The sequence below is a fragment of the Varanus komodoensis genome, unplaced genomic scaffold, assembly GCF_004798865.1.
Source record: "Varanus komodoensis strain SLA01 unplaced genomic scaffold, ASM479886v1 scaffold39, whole genome shotgun sequence".
Lineage (NCBI taxonomy): Eukaryota > Metazoa > Chordata > Lepidosauria > Squamata > Varanidae > Varanus > Varanus komodoensis.
Genome location: NW_025335922.1, coordinates 6600373 through 6619475, shown reverse-complemented (window position 1 = coordinate 6619475; position 19103 = coordinate 6600373). Strand labels below are relative to the sequence as shown.

At 41.4% G+C, this 19103-nt stretch overlaps 1 protein-coding gene across 3 annotated transcripts in view; it reads right to left on the bottom strand.

The window, feature by feature from the left end:
• IGF1 (insulin like growth factor 1) overlaps nt 1–19103 on the bottom strand; it is a 68569-nt gene that overhangs the window by 42521 nt on the left and 6945 nt on the right. For all 3 annotated transcript variants that reach the window (XR_006415782.1, XR_006415783.1, XM_044441162.1), the window contains exon 2: nt 17959–18118. Coding sequence is in view for 1 of the 3 variants with exons in the window: in XM_044441162.1 (XP_044297097.1) it covers nt 17959–18112 (154 nt within the window). In the remaining 2 variants the exon portion in view is untranslated. The remainder of the gene's footprint in view (nt 1–17958; nt 18119–19103) is intronic.

Here is a 19103-nt window from a genome sequence, read left to right as displayed (position 1 = left end):
AGGTGTCTTTTTAAACCAGATTATTCCAAATTAAAATCTGCAAAGTTCAAATATAGCTGAACATGTCTGTGAGATTGCAAAAGAACATCACATGAAAGACAACAGCCTCAAAACCCACACACACACACCCTGAAACCAGCAAAACATAGAGATCACAATCTACAGATTAGGCATTCCTTGCCTAAAGATTTTGGCTGCAATGGCTGTATTGGGATAAGAAACATGTCATTTCTGGATGTTGGTGGACTGCAACTCCCATCAGTCCCAGCTAGCATAGATGGGCCAACAACATCTGAAGGGCCATATGTTCCCCATCCGTGTTCTGTATCACAGCACCATTTTTTCAGGTTATTATCTGAACCCTTATAAAAAAAAAATTGGTGTTGTATCTCACCAAGTACCATCTGAATGGGAGGCTACTTGGGAGCATGAGTATGAAAGATTTTTTAAAATTTAGTAATGCCATTAATTTTCATTATTAATCATTTGACTCAGTTTATTATGCATACTTTAGAACTGAAATAATTTCATCACCATTTCTGAACAAGCTCGTTCATTTTTGTAACTCTCATTTTCATTTTCCAATGATTGTAGTAGAAGAATCAACAACTCTGAAGTCCCATCCATTTTCCCACATTACCCATCCAGGGAATTAGACATCTGAAAGTGATACAAGGTTTCCTAGAATAACCGGCCCCATGTTATGGATTCTGGGGGTGCATGAGGGTTCTGGGTGTTTGACCACCCCCAGTTTCTGGTTCCTTTACCCCTCCACTGATGCAGACTCAGTGTGATGTGAGTTGAACCTGCTGCCAGACATTCACCTCTAAGATCAATGGCAATGCGTGCATTCTTGAAACTGCTAATGAAATTAACACAACTAAGCATCCTCAAACCATCTGCCTCTGGTGCCATTTGTATGGAATTGAACAATTTCTGTAAATGATGATCTTGCATGAATTGGCTGATTTTGCACAGATTATTATACGGCCCATAGTTTGGGGGTTCTTATTTGTGCAAATTTCATTACCAAATGTTCAAATTACAGTCCATCTCAGACATGAAGGTGTGCAAACCGTCCCCAACTCAGCCTGCTTCTGATCATTGGATTGGAAGCAGTCAGGAAATCCATCAAGCTCCAATGAGCTCAATTTTCCCGTGTCAGTACATTTCTATGCTGGGGGGGGGGGGGGGGTTGTAGGGGTTTTTTTTTTTGTTTGTTTGTTTTTTTACACATCTATTTCTTCACTGCTCCATAATCTTTGTTCCAGGATATGGAGCGGTCTATAAATCTTTTGAATAAAATAAATAATAAACATTGAACAGTACAGTTCACTACTATGGATGCACCATGGTGGGAGAGATCATAAGAACCAGATATCAAAAAGCACACGAAGAACTGTTCTGTGCACGACTTGATGCAAGGATGCTACTGTCCCTTTCACTGGGAACAGAACCAGAAAGCAGGGGTGGCCAAGGTCAGGCCCAAGCCTTGGAGCAGGAGTTCCTTGTCTGGCTCTGCAGAAAGCTTTGCCTCCTTTCCCACAGTCTCCTTTCCCAGCCTTGGAGGATTTTTTCATTCTCGAATGCACCTCCCAAGGCTTTGTTACAAACAGTAAGAACTTCACGCTAAAACATGGTGGTCTTGTTTGTTCTTTTGCCCTCACCCTCACCAGTGCAGCCTATGAGAGCTCCCCTAAAATGGAATTCAGCCCCCGCCCCTGAAATAAATGTTGAACTAAATTCTGCTAGGTAAGCGGTGTTTGCCTTTAAAACATTGTCATTTAAAAGACCATCCTTGCTCAACCCTGACTGAACGAAAAGGAAATGCTGGCCCAGGTTTTGAAAGTCTGCATTTAGGCACCCTAGCAGAAGGAGGTTGGAGATCTCTAAAAAAAATCACTTGTTACTTTGTGACTCTACCCGCTTATCCGTTGCCTGCTCCTAAATTACACAAAGAGAAATTAGATACATTTTCAGTAGCTTCAAATCTTTTCCATGAGTCACCATTACTCCTTTTGCCAAACTAAATATGTCTGAGAAAGGTTGGAAACTTTAATGGAAAGAAACATAAAACTTGGAGTGTGTGTGGGGGGGGGGGGGGGGGGGGGGGGCAGAGGGGGGCAGAACCAAACTCTTCCATGGAGTCTGCTGAATAGTAATTCAGCAATTTGAGGGATGCAGAAATGAGATGTTATAACTTGATCAGAAGGGCTTTTGAAATGGTAATAACTGTGAACATACTACATTGAAAAGAAAAAAAGTTGTAATTATTCCTTTCCCATTAACTTCCAGAGGCAGTGCACAAGCTGCCTCATCACCATGCTTGTTCAACAAAGAAAAACGAAGTCCCCCTCTCAACAAAAAGTAAGGAAGCCCTTTGCATGAAACATATAATGAGTAGGGCAATAATCCTCTTTGGAATTTTATACACTTGAAACTGGTTCAGGAAGGAGGTAAGGAGAGAAACAAGGGGCTGAAGGGCCATCTATACCTCCCCAATTAGGGGGAATAGAAACGAATTTTACAACGTATGCTTCAGCTGTGTGCATGCGTAGGTGTGTGGGGGGCATGCAGAGCACACTCGTGAGCATGAGATCCAGTGTGAGAGCCAGTGTGGCGTAGTGGTTAAGAGCATGGGACTAGGTCTCAGGCGATCCGGGTTCGAGTCCCCGCTCGGCCATGGACCCAGCTGGGTGACTTTGGGCCAGTCACAGACTCTCGGCCCAACCTACCTCACAGGGTTGTTGTGGGGATAAGATGGAGGGGAATGATGTAAGCTGCCTTGAGCCCTTTGTAGGAAAAAGGCAGGCTATAAATCGAAAATCAAAATAAATAAATAAATAAATCCAGAAACAAGAAAGGAAAAGTTTTCTTGGAAGAAAGTAAACATACAGGAAAAGCCTTCCTGGATCAGAACAACAGTCCACCCCATCTGGCACTCTGTTTCTGGAGGTCCCACAGAGCCTTCATCAGAACTAGAAGCCAGTGAGGCCCCTGCTGCCCTCCATGAATGGGCCTAATCCCATTGGAAGCAACAGCAAACATGGAATGACACCATAGACAGGAAGAAGGGAGAGAGAAAACCCCAGACAACTGAGACTCGACCCAGACAAGGCCAAAATGCTGCTAATGGATGTTTCTTGTGACCAAAAGGAGGCTGTTCACCCTGTTTTGCATGAGGTTGTGTTCGTCCTGAAGGTACAGGTTCACAGATGGAGGTTATGTGGGCTCAGGGGCCTCAATGGCATGAAATGCCTTCTGCTAGTTTCAGCTGATGGCCCAGCTATACACCTATCTGGACAGGAACCATACATATTCTGTAATCAATACTGAGTAGTTTATGCTCTGTTGACCTTCAAGTAATACAATTACAATATTTTAATTAATTTTTCATTGTTATTTCAAAAATAAAAACCTATCCTAACCTAAACTATTACAGTTTTCTAGCCTAAGGTTTGACTATGTCCATTGCTACAGACACCTATGCAAAATATACCCCTATATATTTTATGCATAGTAAGATATGGCATAGGTATGCGAACTTCAGCAATGGCAGACCACATATCCACATATTTGTCAATTAGTAGATTACACCTAAATACCACTTATTCAAAACTGAAAGTGCCACTAAATCTTCTACCCTTTATATTATTAGAAGTAGCTGTTTGTCCTTTAAATGTTGTAATATTAGTTTTTAACACTCGAGACAGTGCAGCAAATCTGTTTAGGTTGACCTAGATTAGGTTCTGAGAAGCAGGTAAACATGGAAAAGAGCATTCACTTCAGTAAATATTAAAGAACTTTCCATCACAAAGTAAACCCATATTATTAACTCTTCCTAAAAGGAGGCAAACATTAAGTCATAATAATGGTCATAATATATGGGTGAATAAAACATTAGCTGTATGCCACTTGCAACACTTGGCTGATTTAGACAAGCACTTACTAAAAAGTTGTGGCATTCAGTAGATCTGAAACATAAATTTTTGCTGAATTAGACATACCCTCAGATGTCTTGGCATCTGTTTCAGAAGGGTTGACACCACAATCCATTTATTTGGCAAGACAGGACAATCAAATTCATTATTTCATTCTGGCTTACGATCCTGTATATTACACTTGTTCATCAATTATAAATGCTTCTAAATGTGGAGTGTGGCTTGATATAGCTGCTCAGTTTTGATCAATACTTCTAATAATGGAGGGACCATTGTAAAAAAGTTTTGGGCCAAACCTAGATACAAGCAAATGCTTCAATTGCACTTACTGAAACATTTAGCCATAATCAGCAGATCATATTTAGCATGCAAAACCGAATGGCAGAACGTTTTCACTGGGACCCAATAACTAATCCAGAATGAAAATCAACCTATCCATCCAAATCTGCCAGGCAACTGATTTTGTGCCAGTTGTTAAATCTGGATTTTCCCATAAAGTCAATTAGGTATGCAATAATGGATCAAACTGTAACTGACATGATTGTATATACCACAAGTTTCTCACCCTGATTGTGGGGGTATGCCATCCATTTTGGCATATTGAGGCCCCAGTACAGTCTATCTGGGAAGAGGATCCAAACATGAACATTTCAGCGCTGCCTGGGAGGAAGGGGACTCTGATTTGAGTGGAAAACAACAAAGTTCAATGCTAATAAACAGACGGAACTGATGATATACGACAAGTTGCATCCTCTTTGGTGCAGTACAAACCTCACAGAAATTTATGAAACAAACCATTGGGTTTTTGCTGGGTATAAGGAATACTGTCGAGGTCATAAACATTCATCTTACTTATATTTATCCTAACTCTTAAACTCAAGTTTTTTGTTGTTTGCTTTTGTTTCACTAAAATAGTCAGGACAATTTTATTTTAGTATTGCAGTGTAAGCTGTGAATTGAATTTGATCATATCTGATTTTCATTTTCTGATCCCATTTTAATATGGGTTGTATATTGTGTCTTGAGCAAGGATTTTCCAAAATATGTTGGCATTCCCAATAATTTTTTTGTGCATTTAGTTTTCTCCCTAATCCCTTTAAAAGTCCAACCTGGTTGGTAGCTGTCACTAGATCTCAAGGTAGCTGTTTTCATAGTTTAACTTTGTGAAGAAACACTTCTTTTTATCTATGTCATGCAGAAGGGGGTGAAGAGTTGTGTTCTTGCTCCAGAAGGCAGGACTAAACTCAGCAAGGAAATCACAGGGAAGCAGACTGTGGCTAAATGTTAGGAGAAAACTAACAGTAACAGCTGTTCAGTAACAGCTGAACAGACGGCCTTGGGGTTCTCCTTTGCTGGAGGCATTTAAGTAGAGATTTGATGAGTTACAGCTGCTATAGATGCACCCTTTAATGCAGAGCTGACACTGAGTGGATTGGACTAGATGGCCCCCAAAGTCCCCTCCAGTTCTAGGATTCTGTAATCTGAATGTATAAAAGGAAAAAAATGGCAATATATCAAATGATCCAAAGGCAGGATACAATCCAGTGCACTTCATGCACACAGTTTATATGCAGTGAAGCCCATGCAACCTAGCTCTGGAATGTTATTGCTACGTCGGTTGCCTTAGATGCTTCAGCGTGTTGAGCAAAAGGTTTTAATTAAGAGGCTGTGTGGTCTCAGTTGACCGTGTGATTTGTCTGAATGACTCCTGCTACCCCTGCTCAAATATTGCAAAGCCATTAATAATATCAGGACAAATAGAGGCAATCATGTGCAAAGGTTTTGGCTGATTACAGAGCAGAATCTGCCAGAAATAAAGCAAGTCAAGGATTTCTTGGTATTTAAGGTTCTGTGAAAAGTGAAGTGGGATAGCCATGCCAAGAACTGATGCACAGCTTGCCAAGTGCTTCTTTAACTAATTTTTGCCAACATGACACTAAACAATGCACAGACAACACACACAAAAACAAGCTGCGCCGTTCAGGATTCCAGCATTAAGTAACTTGGATTTTTCTCTGCCTTTCTTTTCAATTTGACCTGACACACCAATCAAATACCACTGAAGATGTTGCTGTGCCTTGTCTAAAATAAAGGGCAAATGGAATTCAGCCGTTAAACTTCTGATTTTCATTCAGCAACAAAGGCAGTGCCTGAAGATTTATCTGCCTGAAATGTTGCCTTTGGCCGCAATTCCAGTTCAAACCATTCAGCCCATCATCTCTGTTGTTGCAGTAGTAATTTCACCAAATGAAAAACATAATTCTTTTAGAAAGGGTATACGGGTGGATTGAGTTTTTCCTCCTTTGAATGTTGTCTTTTGCTGTTGCCAGCTGGTAGGAATGCAGTGGAACCTGGTATCCAGAAAGCGGCCATCAAGTGACGGGCACCACAGCCACCACTTTGATAGGATGGATTTGAGCAGCTTATCCAAGGAAGAGTGGCTGTGAAATTCATGGCTAATTAAATTTGATAGCACTATGGCAACTGCTTCCAATCGGTTCGACAACTGTCCATGATACACTTAGCCTCTTCACATGAAGAACTCTCATATTCCTTCTCCTGCTATAAATTTATCTCGTTTCCAGGGTCTAAAAGCTATGAACACTGCCTTAAAAAGACTGTTTATACAAGTTAAATGAGAAACACTTGAAGAAATGTTGATAACTGCAAGATGTATGGGCCACAAAACTGCCTAGTGCTGTCTTTTGTTTTTCTGCTCAGCAGGGTTCAAATGTCTCCCCATAAACTTTCTTTCCAGATACTACTGGAAGTGGGCAATGGCACTAGTGGCTCTTATTTCTGGAGTTCTTGCTCAGTCAGTTTTTGTAACATGCTGACTAACTCAGCATTGTCCTGATTCAGTGATTTAAAGGGTTAGTTCCAGCATAATGATATGCATTTGCAATGTTGTACCCTCAAAAGCAAAGCCACACAGAACAAAAGACAGATGCATTGTTTTTCAAGCATCCTCCATGGGGTGAATATTTAACAAGATGAAGCATGGGTTCAGGCACCTGTGAAGGAATTTGCTTGTCTGACTGTTTCTGTGTAAATCTGACTTCTGTTCACATGTAGAAAGCTATTGCCACCATGTGTATGGAGGGGGACTGTGTCTGGATATTAGAACATGGATCAGAAACCTCAAGGTAAGGATGTCATTACAGTTGCTGTTTCACATGGAGCTGAACAGACCCGTCAATGTATAGAGGTGCATATACGTTAAGAGGAGGTCCATCAGCATTTGCCCAGGCAACACACGGGCATTTTATTCATTGTCTTGGTGACAAGAAAGCCAGCAGCCAAATGACATCATGGATGGCTGCAGGCAGTGCCAAGTGCCAAATATCACAGAAACCAAAATCTACCCAATTCTTTTATGAAATTCCTTCTTCTGTTCAAGGAAGCATGTGTTAGATCATTCTTCTTACCCAGTGCCAAGTCTTTAACTCCAGCTTGTGGTTTTCATTTTTAAGGCAAGCAACGCTTCAGAAGATTTGAGTTAAGCACAGAGATGACTTTTGTAGCTGGAAAAATGCATTTCATTTTGTGAAAGCATAGATTTATGCTAGATCTGCTGAATGAATGAATCAAGTATTCATTAATTTGGCTTTGTCCCACTTTCCAGAATACCATAATCTCTTTTCTTACTAGCAGTGGTGGATTACATTGTTGATTTTGTACCCATACATTTACCTTTAGTGTATTTCCCACAGGTAGAATATATTATTTTTCTTGAACCTTTTCCTTTCCATCTCCAACATGACACTTGGGGTCACTAATGTGCCCAGGGACATTTATCTTGGTGCTTTCTACACCTTTTCTTAATATTATTATTTTTAATTGGGAGCTTGGCATGCTTGAAAATGAAGTGCCAGGCTCCAGTGTCATCTTTATTTGGGTTCAAAAGAGTGGTCTCTTGCTTTGGAGCTCAGACTCCATGTCTGTCTTGTACTTAGTTTCTTGGGCAAGTTACTTTTCTTTTTCTGAGTGTTTAGCAACCAACTGTGGCCACCATGGCAGCCGTTTTATGAAAGAGAAATCCTCTCCCACCAGCTGTATTGTGAGAATACCACCATCATCCTCTCAAAATTCCAGATTATCCCTTGAATCACTGAATATTAATAAAGTGTGACTCTTAAGAGATTTGTAAATTTAAGTGAAAAATGCTCTCTTTCCCCTGGAAATGGAATGGAAAGATACCATATTGAAGAAATAAAATCTCTCACCTCTCATTCCTCAGGATAGAAAGAACTCTCCCCAGTTGAGCTTCTGGGGTTGGGGGATCATCAAGAACATGAAGGCCTTGTCCCCTGGGCAGCTTGGCTGGGAAAGTCTAACTTCCCATGAAGCAAATGGTAGTTCCTCATATTAGGGATAGAAGATGGGACATGCCGGAAAGATTTGGATTCAAGCCCCCTTTCTTCTAGGAAGGTCACTGGTGAGCTGGAAGTTGTTTTGTTTTGTTTGTTTTGCTTTTGTGAAGGTAGAATGGCATATTCCCTAAGGATGGTTTCTTGTGTTCTTGGGAGAAAAGGCAGGTCACAAATGTGATTTAAAAGGTAGGAAATTGTACACCGGGTGACTCAGAACTGAGCCCCGTTGAGTTACATGGAATGCACTTTCAGATAAGGAGCTAGGGCAACTTTCCTGTAAGGAAAGGTTGCAACATCTGGGAATATTTCATTTGAAAAAAGCTGACTAGGAAGAGACATGACAGAGGAGTACAAAATTATGAACGTGGAGATCTCCCTCTTCCAAAATGCTAGAATTCAAGGTCATTCCATGAAGATGAATGGTGGGAGAGTCAGGAAAGATAAATGGGAGCACTGTTTCACACAGAACATAGTTCTAATATGGAATTTCCTATCATAAGGCAAAATGTTAGCCACTGACTTAAATGGCTTTAAAAGGAGATTTGACAGATTCATGCAGGATAGACTCCTAGTGGCTAATGATCATGGTGGCTCTATGTAACCTCCTGTATCAGAGGCAGTGTGCCCATCTGAACACTGACTGGGAGGATGCTACTGTACTGTTCTTGTCGTCCCATAGGGAAAGATGGTTGACCTCTGTGTGAACTGAACACTGGACTAGATAGGCTGGTCCTGAATTGTTCTGCACATATAGTGTTGCAGTTTAAGTCATTTTTACTTCATTTAACATGTAAAGGGCCATCTGGTACTATAGGTTACTCAGTGCAGGGTGAACAGATGTCGGGCTTGTTGGGTCCACTTTGTAGAAACCTAAGATCCATCAACCTGGGCCAGACCCAAACTACATAGAGCTAGATTTAAAGAACCATGTACATCTGAGCACATTCTAAACCTAGGCATTTGATTTTAGAACCAGAACTAAACTGAGCTCACACTGGCTCCCCTCCTACGCCTCTTTTTCCACTTATGGCCTAATGTGGGTCAAAATCACTGTTTTGTTTTTAAGTTTGAAAGTCAGATGCCGTTGCCAGTTTAGTTCTACCAGTAGATCCAGGTGTGCCTTCTGCCTACACTTGTGCTGTTTATGTGGATCGTGGACAAGACACTAAGATGATAGAGAAAACAAACCATTTTAATTATTCTTATTGGAAATCCACAGAGTAGCTGGCAAAGTTTCCTTGAGACAGGCTCAAAGAAGAACTTGGGGGCTTGTGAAATATTTCTTCAGATGAGAGCTTTTACAGCTCCACAGTTCTTTTTCAGCTAGCATCTTCTGGACTTGATGCAAGATGAATTCCTGTTTCAGTTGCCCTTGACAAAGCCAAGTCTCTTGGAAGATACTGTCATCACAAATATTTTGGGAATTAAATGTTGCAGCTCCCTGTTTATAGCTGTCTAATAGATTGTCCTTGCTTTTGTTGAATTACTGACACCTATGGCATACCTGCCAGTTAGGGTAGCCAGGTGTCCTCTTTTACAGAGGATAGCCCTGTATGTGAAGGGCTACCAGAGGGCCATCTTGCATTTGAAAATGTGCTCTTTTAAAAGATTACAAACTCTAAGAACCAAGGCCCATCAACTGTTAGCACCTAAGCAGGTGGGCACACAGATCATCTGGTCACAGTCTCCCACATTTTAATGAGTTGTTGTCTATTTCTGTTTATATCATGAGAATTATTTCTAAAATTGCATGTATACATGTAAACCAATATATGCCAATAGTATACTAGCCCTCCTCTTCTTCATCTTGGTGAGGTATGTCCTCTCTCTGGTAATTCATAAGTGGCCACCCTAGGGGCTCTGAGTCCACAAAAGCTTCCCTTCCCTTGACAAGCATTAGTGGTGGCAGTATACCAGGGAAGGGGGTTTATTCCTTCCCTCCCATCCTCTTTTTCTTTGCCATGACCTGGGGGCTCATGGGAATTGTAGTTCTCCCAAGAGTTACTGCAATAATAATTTCTCCATCTTTCTGCTGTTGCTCGCTCTGTTGTGCCAACGCTGCTTCCATCACTGTAGAAGTAAAGGAGTAGGGAAAAAAAGTGCTTTTGTGGGGAAGGGATGCTAGCAGAAGAAGATCAGGAATGGGAGATCATTTTATGAGCTTTGGCTTGGTTCAGAAAAAAGGATCCACATTCTTCCTGATTTGGACTGGTAGTGGGAAAAAGGAGAGCAGTGGAGGTGCTGTTTCATTTCAAGAAGACTATTGAGCATTATCTCTTCATCCACTCTGGATCCTAGGCCCCATTTGATATAAGTTTTATCTTAAAAAATAGAGGAATTAATTTTTGGATGCATGCAATCGGTGTATATCTCCTGGGTCCAATTTAGTGTTTAAATTATAACTTCACAACACTACTTATATGGGGGGTGGTGGTGGATGGGTGACTGATCTTTAAAAAAATCAAAATGTCAAAGTCTTCTCTTGAATACCTGTAACTCCTTCTGAAAAAGGCATAAGATTTCAGGTGGTTTTCCAGCTGTTTGGACCCCAGGAGCTATTGGGCTCAGATTCAAAGATTTGTCTTGGTTGCCAAGCATCTTCTTGTGAGCTTGGAAAGCCACCATTTCATCCTGCCATGGAATTTGGGCTACCAGGCAGCTTGCTTGAGCAACAAATAATGGAATGCTGTACAAAGAGAGACAACTTGGAAACGTTTGATGCTATTTGGCAACTGATTCAAGATCGCTTTGCTTGGTGAAATATGACTTGCTCTTTATCACCTAGCTTCTCTTAGCCAGCTCTTCCTTCTGTGTTTTTCATCTTCCTCTGTTTTTACCCTGTTTATTGTCTCTGGATAATTCTCTGAGCTGTGGCTGTATGTACACTTCTCTTCGGTTGTGTGTTACTTTGGGTATAAATCAAGAGCCACTGTAACAGAATGGCTAAGAAGCCAAGTTCAACTAAGATGTCCCTGACTGAACTATCACCTTGTACTAGATGGCCTTAAGCAAGTAACTGCCTCTTCAGCCTCCAACCTGCAACATGAGAGGGGCTTTTTCCCTGTCACTGTATCTGGTCCTTTTAACCAGAGCTGTAAGGGGGTCAAGCCTGGACCTTCTGCAAGTGAAGCATGTGCTTTTCCACTGAGCCATGACCCATCTGTTCTTCTAAATCCTGATTGTTCTTGCAGAGCTGGTGTAGGGTTTGTTGAGAAAGTAAGTTTGAAGCACTCTTGAAAGTTTATCTCTCAACCTGCCGCATGCCAAATACATTGGATGGCAATTCCCATCATTCTCAGCTAGTCAATGGCCTGGGAATGATAAGACTTGCAGTCTAACTCATCTGGGAAGCTGCAAATTGGTGAAGGCTGCTTTGTACAAGCAGTAAATGTGATGATAACATTTACCCTTCTCAGCTGTGATTGCTGAGCAGCAACCCTTGCAGGAGACTGTACGGTGGATACTGGGGCAAAATGGCACTTGTGCCTCTAGCAATGCCCAGCATAAGCCAAGAATATTACTGGCTTACATCTGCACCAGACATTTCTGACCACTTCCTAGAACTGCAGCGCATTGCTTTTGCCCAGGGGAGCTGTCCCTCTGGCCCATCATGTCCTTATGGATCTTAACATACAGTGAATAATCAGAAGACTGTTTGCTCTAAAGGACTAGTGCAAACAAAGACAAAGTGATTGCCCCCTTTGCCATATTGCACATACAGAGGCTGACCAGACTGGGAGCTGAATCTTAGTTGAATACTTACAATTGAAAGTGTCTGCACCAGAAGCAGACATTTTCAAGCTGGGGGGCGGGGGGGGCGGGAACAAGCGCTAGCTTTGGGGATACAAGGCAGGCCACATGAAACACTCAGACTTGTCTTTTGACATCCCTCTGGAACTCACCATCTCCCATCACTTGCTGCCTGAGGCGGCTGCTTTAATGTACCTCATGGCAGGGCTTATCCTGTTGCTACATACCTAAACTCTGTTCCTATTACTAGAATCCACAGTTGCTCTGAGTGATGTCATTAAACAGCTCATGTTGTGCTGACTATTTCCCTTATGTGGGGCCATTTGTCCTACATGAACTGCAGGGCTCCAGGCAAGAGATTCAGCTGCTCATGTGTCCCAGGTTTCATTACGTTCTCCAGCCAGAGTGCCCATGGAAATGATACTACATCATCAGTCCCCAGCAAAAGTGGGGACTGATTGGTCTGGCAAAAGGAATGACTGGAACAGGGCTTGCATGCATGTCCATGCTCCTGGATCAGGGTGAGGAGAGGCTGAATGCCCATACAGTAAGAGAGTGTGCAATGTTCTTTTATATGATGCCAAAGCAATTGTAGATCAGGGAAACAACAGGAATGGACATGAAATGATGGCTAAAAAGAGTACCAAGCAGGGGCATTTGATTCTTCAGAACAGCAGTTTTATATTAACAATTTCAATCAACAGAAACATCTGTTGTAGTGTAGTACTACATGAAATCTGAGTCTGAGCACCTACCAATTAAAGCTTTTTAATTTTTTTTCTAGTCTACCTAATCTCTAGATCTAGAAATGACATAAACAATAGTGGGCAAAAAGAAATATGTGATAAAAACAAAAACACCCCACATAGTCAAGGACTTAACTTTTGGCTCATATTATATATATATTTTTAATCACCAGCAATGTGGTTACTAGCAATGCCAACATTGAGAAGTAACAATGGGGCATATCACCCAATATACATAGTTAGCAAGTAAAATTCCAGCTTTTTTTGACACCAAGTGCAATAATTTTCTGGATTTTTACCCTAGAAAACTTGTCATGTTTAGGAAACAGCATTTTATAACAATAAATATAATATGTGATGACTGCATGAATGTTTTTATAAGTGATGGGCAAAGACAGATGCCACAATAACATTCCAGAAGAGGCAAAAGCTCATATCCCGTTATTAGGAGCAGGAATGGGAAGGGAAAGAGAAAACTCGACTCTTCTAAAGGTAGCCCTACTTGTATACTTGAAAAACCACAGTACTGGATCTTTTCTCAGTGGCTAAGATGTCTATTCCCCAGCCAAATAATGGCTTTGCTCTAACCCTGAGCATGGACTGACTCAGATGGCAAAGTAAGGTCAAATGAATAAGCATTTCCTGAACAGAGTGTTTTCCTTAGAGATCTTCCACTGAAGCAAAAACTAGACCTAATCTACACGGCACATTAATTTTATAGCAGGCAGCCATTAAACAATACACCCCCCAACTGCAGGATTCAGTCTAGAGGCCAATGATTCCATGTCCACATGGCAAACAAAACAAAACAAAACAAAACAAGCACCTGTCAACACAAGCACTAAGTAATTAATACATCCGTTGGCATTGCTGGCCAAGCTGTTCAAGGACAGGATCAGTATGTGGAATGCATTTCCCTCTTTCACCCTGTCCTCTGGGTCATAGTTGAGGCCTGTTGCATGGCATGGTGTGGGCAAACCCATATTGCCTTGCCCCCTGCTCAGGCTGGATCTGCTCTGTGAATAAACAGAATTTCAAGTCTCCAGACTGTCAGTCTAGAAAATACTGGATTGACTCAGAATTCCCAGGGGCTAAATGCTCAAAGGCTGATCAAAAGCTTGAATGCGAATAGGGTTAGAATACATAATATCATTTACACTCAACACCAAACCATAGTTTAGCATGCCACAGATGAAATGTGGTGAGCCTTGATGTGTGAGCCAACTGCTAACCATAGTTTATGAAGCTGGTTTGCTTCAACAACCCACACTTGAAATTAGCCAGTTAAGAGCAGTCTTTTAGACTATACTTCTTAACATCTCTGATCATTGGCCATGCTGGCTGGGGCTGATAGCAATTGTAGTCCAAGACATCCGGAAGGCATCAAGCTAGGGAATGCTGGTTTAGGGTCTGGATAACATGCTACACTGTGGTTAATCTAAAACAGAAGCAGAACTGTCTAATCTCCTCCTCCTGGACATGCTTCAGCAGAAGAAGACAGCAGTGAGCCCAAGGCTTACTGTGGCTTGACCTCAAAACCCTAACTATAGCTTAGCAGTAGGAGAAAATGCAGCCATGCTAATGATGACTGGGCATGTACACTGCAGACTTCAGCTTATCTAATAGATACTCCCTCTAGGAAAGGAACCCTAGGAATGATGTTTGAGGTCTCTAGCAAATGATTCGTTGCACTCCTTCCAAATTACACTGCCCAGAATTTCTTCAAGGAATGGATGAGAATTAAAGTTATGCAACCAGATATTCCTTATTAGTTATATTGAGGAACCAGTTCTTGCCCCAATAAAGTACACCTCGAAATTAGGCAAGTGGTTGTACGAGCATAGTGGTAGTAAGGTAGGGTTTGCTGTAATATGCTATGGCTCATATATTCAGTTCATGATTGGAGATCTCGGTTTCTGAAGCTGATCTTCACTTCACCTGCTTCTTAACTTTAAAAAACTAACTCTTATGGTCTTCCAGACAGGGTTCAGGAACCATAGGATTGTTCCTTTCAATTGATCATGGTTTGCTTCGCTGGGCTGTACACATCCTTAGAATCTTAAACTAGGCCCATTCAGTTCAATTTCCATCCGTTCTGGAATGTATGCAGAGGCATGAATAGGAACCCCTTTGGGCACTAGAGGGAAAGATGCAGAGTTGAGTAGATGTCATTTTTTTTGCCAGAATGCCCAGATATTTCAAAGTTCCAGATAATTTGTATGGCACATACATGGGAAAATGACAGCTGACTCACAAAAATAATAACCTCCCACTTGGCAGTCTTTCCCCCTGCAGAATCTGGAACATCCAACAGTGGCTGCTGAATTCACTGCAGCCATAGCTGGTTGTGAACCAGTGTTAAAAGAGAGAGAAGAATGGAAAGAACAATCATGATTGTAGATATCAAAATGAATGCAACCTCAGCCAATGAACCAAAGTAATGGATGAATTCATATTAAACAAAAATATTTTAATCCAAAAAATGAATGGATTTATAAGGTGGAGGAAAAGGTCTTGCATAAACCTAAAAGACATTAATAGCAGCATATTTTCTTCATTTAATACACACTTCAGAAACAATTCATAAGAACAGTTTACTGACACATGGTAATGGGGCCACCATTGCTCTCTATTATAATTGTGTACATGTTCAGCAAACTTTCATCAAAAGTACAGTAAGTTTTTTCCTATTACTTCATGTCCAGGGTTTTCAGCCTTGGCCCATTCCTCATTCTTAACCAGCAATTCAAAATGCTACTTAGTTTTACAAGTGATTTAACTCATCATCAGATATACATGCTCCTTTGCAGTTCCAATATCACATTGATTACCTTGGCAATTTGATAGATAGAAATGAATTGCCAACAGAAAAGAACGTTGAGTGCCAAAACACAAAAAGAACCCCCTTTACATGAAAGAAGAGTTTTCCCCTTGGACATTCTTTGAAAAATGCCTTTGATCCCAACAGTAAAATATACATTATTTTCCTCCCAACATTGGTGCTCAGAATGCTTTAGGAGTTCCTAAGTCTATCTGGATCCCATTAGGTCTTCCCATTAGGTCTCAACAAGAACAATATAAGAATCATGGTTCCATGTGTTTGAGGAAGACTATGTAAAATATGCTTGTAAGATTCAACAATGTGGGAAACTAAAGCAAGGAAAAGCTTGCACTTCTAAAAATCTGTTTTTACACCTATTTCAGACTAATAGCAATGGCAGCTCAGCAAAGAAGAAAATGCAATTCTGTCAACCTATACTAGTTCAAGAGGGAAGGATGAAAGATTAAGAAATTCATGTAATGGAAGTTCTCTCCAATACTAAGACTTTCTTTAAACAGCACTATTTTAATGACTATCTAGGTGAAAGTAAGCCCCACAGACTTCAATGGGACTCCTTGTAGGTAAATGTATTGAGAGCTATATTCTCTAATTCCCAGCCTTCTTGCACATTTGATGCATATGGAAAAACTTATTCTGGATAAGCAGGATAATCCATGTACAACTATACCAAGAGAAGGCCAAATCTTTTAAATCAGTAGAAAAATACCTTGCAATAATTGATGATGCCACAATTTTGGTGCTCCAAAAGTGGCACCAATTCTATAGTAAATTATTTAAAAATGTTATTTCTGTAATGGATGCTCAGTTATAGGCTATTGCTTTTGAACATGACTTCTGTTCCTTGAGTTCATCTAATGTTTTCTGGCTTGACAGAGACATGGGAAAAACCATGGGGACAGTACACATTTCAGTACTTTTCAGTTCCCATTATGATAATGAATACCTATTGATAATTGAGGATAAATCCTTCCTGTGGCTCTCACAGAAGGTGCTATAAACAACATGTCAGCTGAATTTGCTTTAAATGTTGGAAATGAGAAACTGCACAATGCAGCATCAAATAGCTTGGTCTTGGTACTGGAATGGCTTTGTAGGATGGCTGGCAATAGTATAGGAAGAACATTGAAAGATATTTTAGAAAAGGTGTGAGTTGCTTTAGGACAGGTCCAAGCCAGTGCCACCTACTCTTCTTGTCAGTGGGTTCCCCGAGGATTTCACAATACCCTTTATTGCTCTGAGTGCCTTCTTGGTAGAAAGGTGGGGTACCAATAAAATCATTCAATACATACCTGATCCTGCCAACCCAGAGGTCAACAGCCTGTTCGTTCCCAAGAGCCACAATGCTGGCTGACACAGCCACACTTACACCTCTTCCCAGGGAAGGAGCGGTGGGGCTGCACACCTGTCTTTAACGGTGGAACCCACTCAGAGATCCTGATGCTGATCAGGCTTTCCAGCGGAAATTCCCTGAGACAGAGCATGCTATTCTCACTCCGACCAACAGTGGGGAAGCAACAGCTGCACTGGGACCACTGCGATAAGGAAATTGGCAGCAGGGGCTTTTGCAGGCCTTGGGGCTGCATGTAGCAGCTGGCCATGGGTAGTTCTACCCTGTTTTAACTAGTGATACTTTGAAGTCAACCAGAAATCTCTTGCTAAACATAAACCCTTGAGCTGTGGTCCTTTTCTATCCATAGGGCACCAATTGTTTCAAGATTCTGAGCAGACATTTCCTGCTACTCAAATTGCTAGAAGCCAGGCAATAGCAAGAACCAGTCAACGCGACACCATTGGCAGTTGCCTTCTTTACCTTGTAATTTTCTGCCACCCACGTGTCCTCCTTCAATGACAGTCAAAGCACATAACCACTTGGACCAGATGTTGAAACAATGGGAGGCAATGTAGCACCCAGTTCTTAACTGATTTTAAAGTATTACAGTGTTCCTTTCCATTGAGAGAGTCTGTTTGGATGGTGATAGAGGGGTATCAGCAAATGCAGAAAGAGTGAGAGACAAGTAGCTGGAAAGAAGTTAAAAGGCATAATAGTCTTGAAAAGGAAAACTCATTATAACTTGGAGGAGGTGGGGAGAAGATGCTGAATAATGCAGCAGACCAAATAATATGCTTTACTCAACCTTTGAGCACTGGGATTCAGGAGAGTAAACCATTTGAAAGTTTTGATTGTTTTGTGGCTTGATCAACTTTTCATGCACATTGTTCCAACAGCTGCATTCCCTCCCCAGGACTTCTGGGAAAAATATTAGGACTTTCGAATGAGATAAATAGTAGTGGATGTTCAAACTTACTGAAATAAAAACCTCTTTCTCCACAGACAAATTGAAGAGCATCAACCAGCTCAGCACCACAAAGTGTCTCCGGGCCAGCAGCAGCAGATGAACTGGTTAACGTAAGCAAACACAGGCCAAAGTAGAAGAGATGAACATAGGAGACAGTGAGCATCTTCACCTGCCAAGAAAGTAAAAGGTACTGCATCAGAGCTTCCCACTAGAGTCCTAAAGTATGGCCTACTAGGGTGACCACATGCCCTCTGGCCTCCTTCTCCTGAAGGAGGAAAGGTATCACCAAAAAGGGGGACATGGATTGGCACAAAAATTGTATATGATAGATATAGATGCAAATTTAGAAAGAATTAGTATAATGAGCTTAATTTGAATACATCTCACCATAAGCGAAGAGGAATCAGTGCATGCCTGTCCCCCCAATCTGCTCTCTCAGGTGTTACTGTAGATGGGTAACCCCAGTTCTCCCATATAATTCTTCATTAAACTGGACTTGGATTGCACAGTTTTTCAAAAAGAGGCTGCCTTTAAAGAGAAAGGCATCCTCTGAAAGCTCTTCAGATTGCTTGCTGTGATGTGGGATACCTTGCTACTCTGTGGCCTGCTCTGTGTAAAACCCATTCTGTTTGCCTTCCCTAGGTGCTGCTTTTCTCCCACTTCCCTTCTCTGCCTCCCTTCTGCCCTGATATTGCATGTTTAGTGTAAACCAGTTGAAAAGCTGAGCAAAGCGAAATTTGATACAACTTTGGGGACAGGTGCCCCACTCTAGGTGTGACAAATGGCAGGGGGAAGACTGACATTTGCCTTTTCTCACAAGGGTTCTACATATTTCTAAGTGAGAGATTCAGCATGGAATAAGGGCAAATTGCTATCAGTTACAGTCTTGACGCTTGCGAGCTTCTGAACTGGGAGGCATACAAGCATCCAGTGCAGAGTGTGGGAAATGATTTCTGCCTCCCTGATCCTTCCACTCGGCAGTTTTTCTAGACAACCAGTTTCAATTGTCTCGCTGCGGAGCTTTGGAATGGGAGGAAAGGTGGCTGTAGGACCATCAGGAATCCTGTAGTAGACCCAGTCTCCTTCCTTCCTTGCCCCCAAAACCTCTCCATTTATTTATTTATTTATTTATTTATTTATTTATTTATTTATTT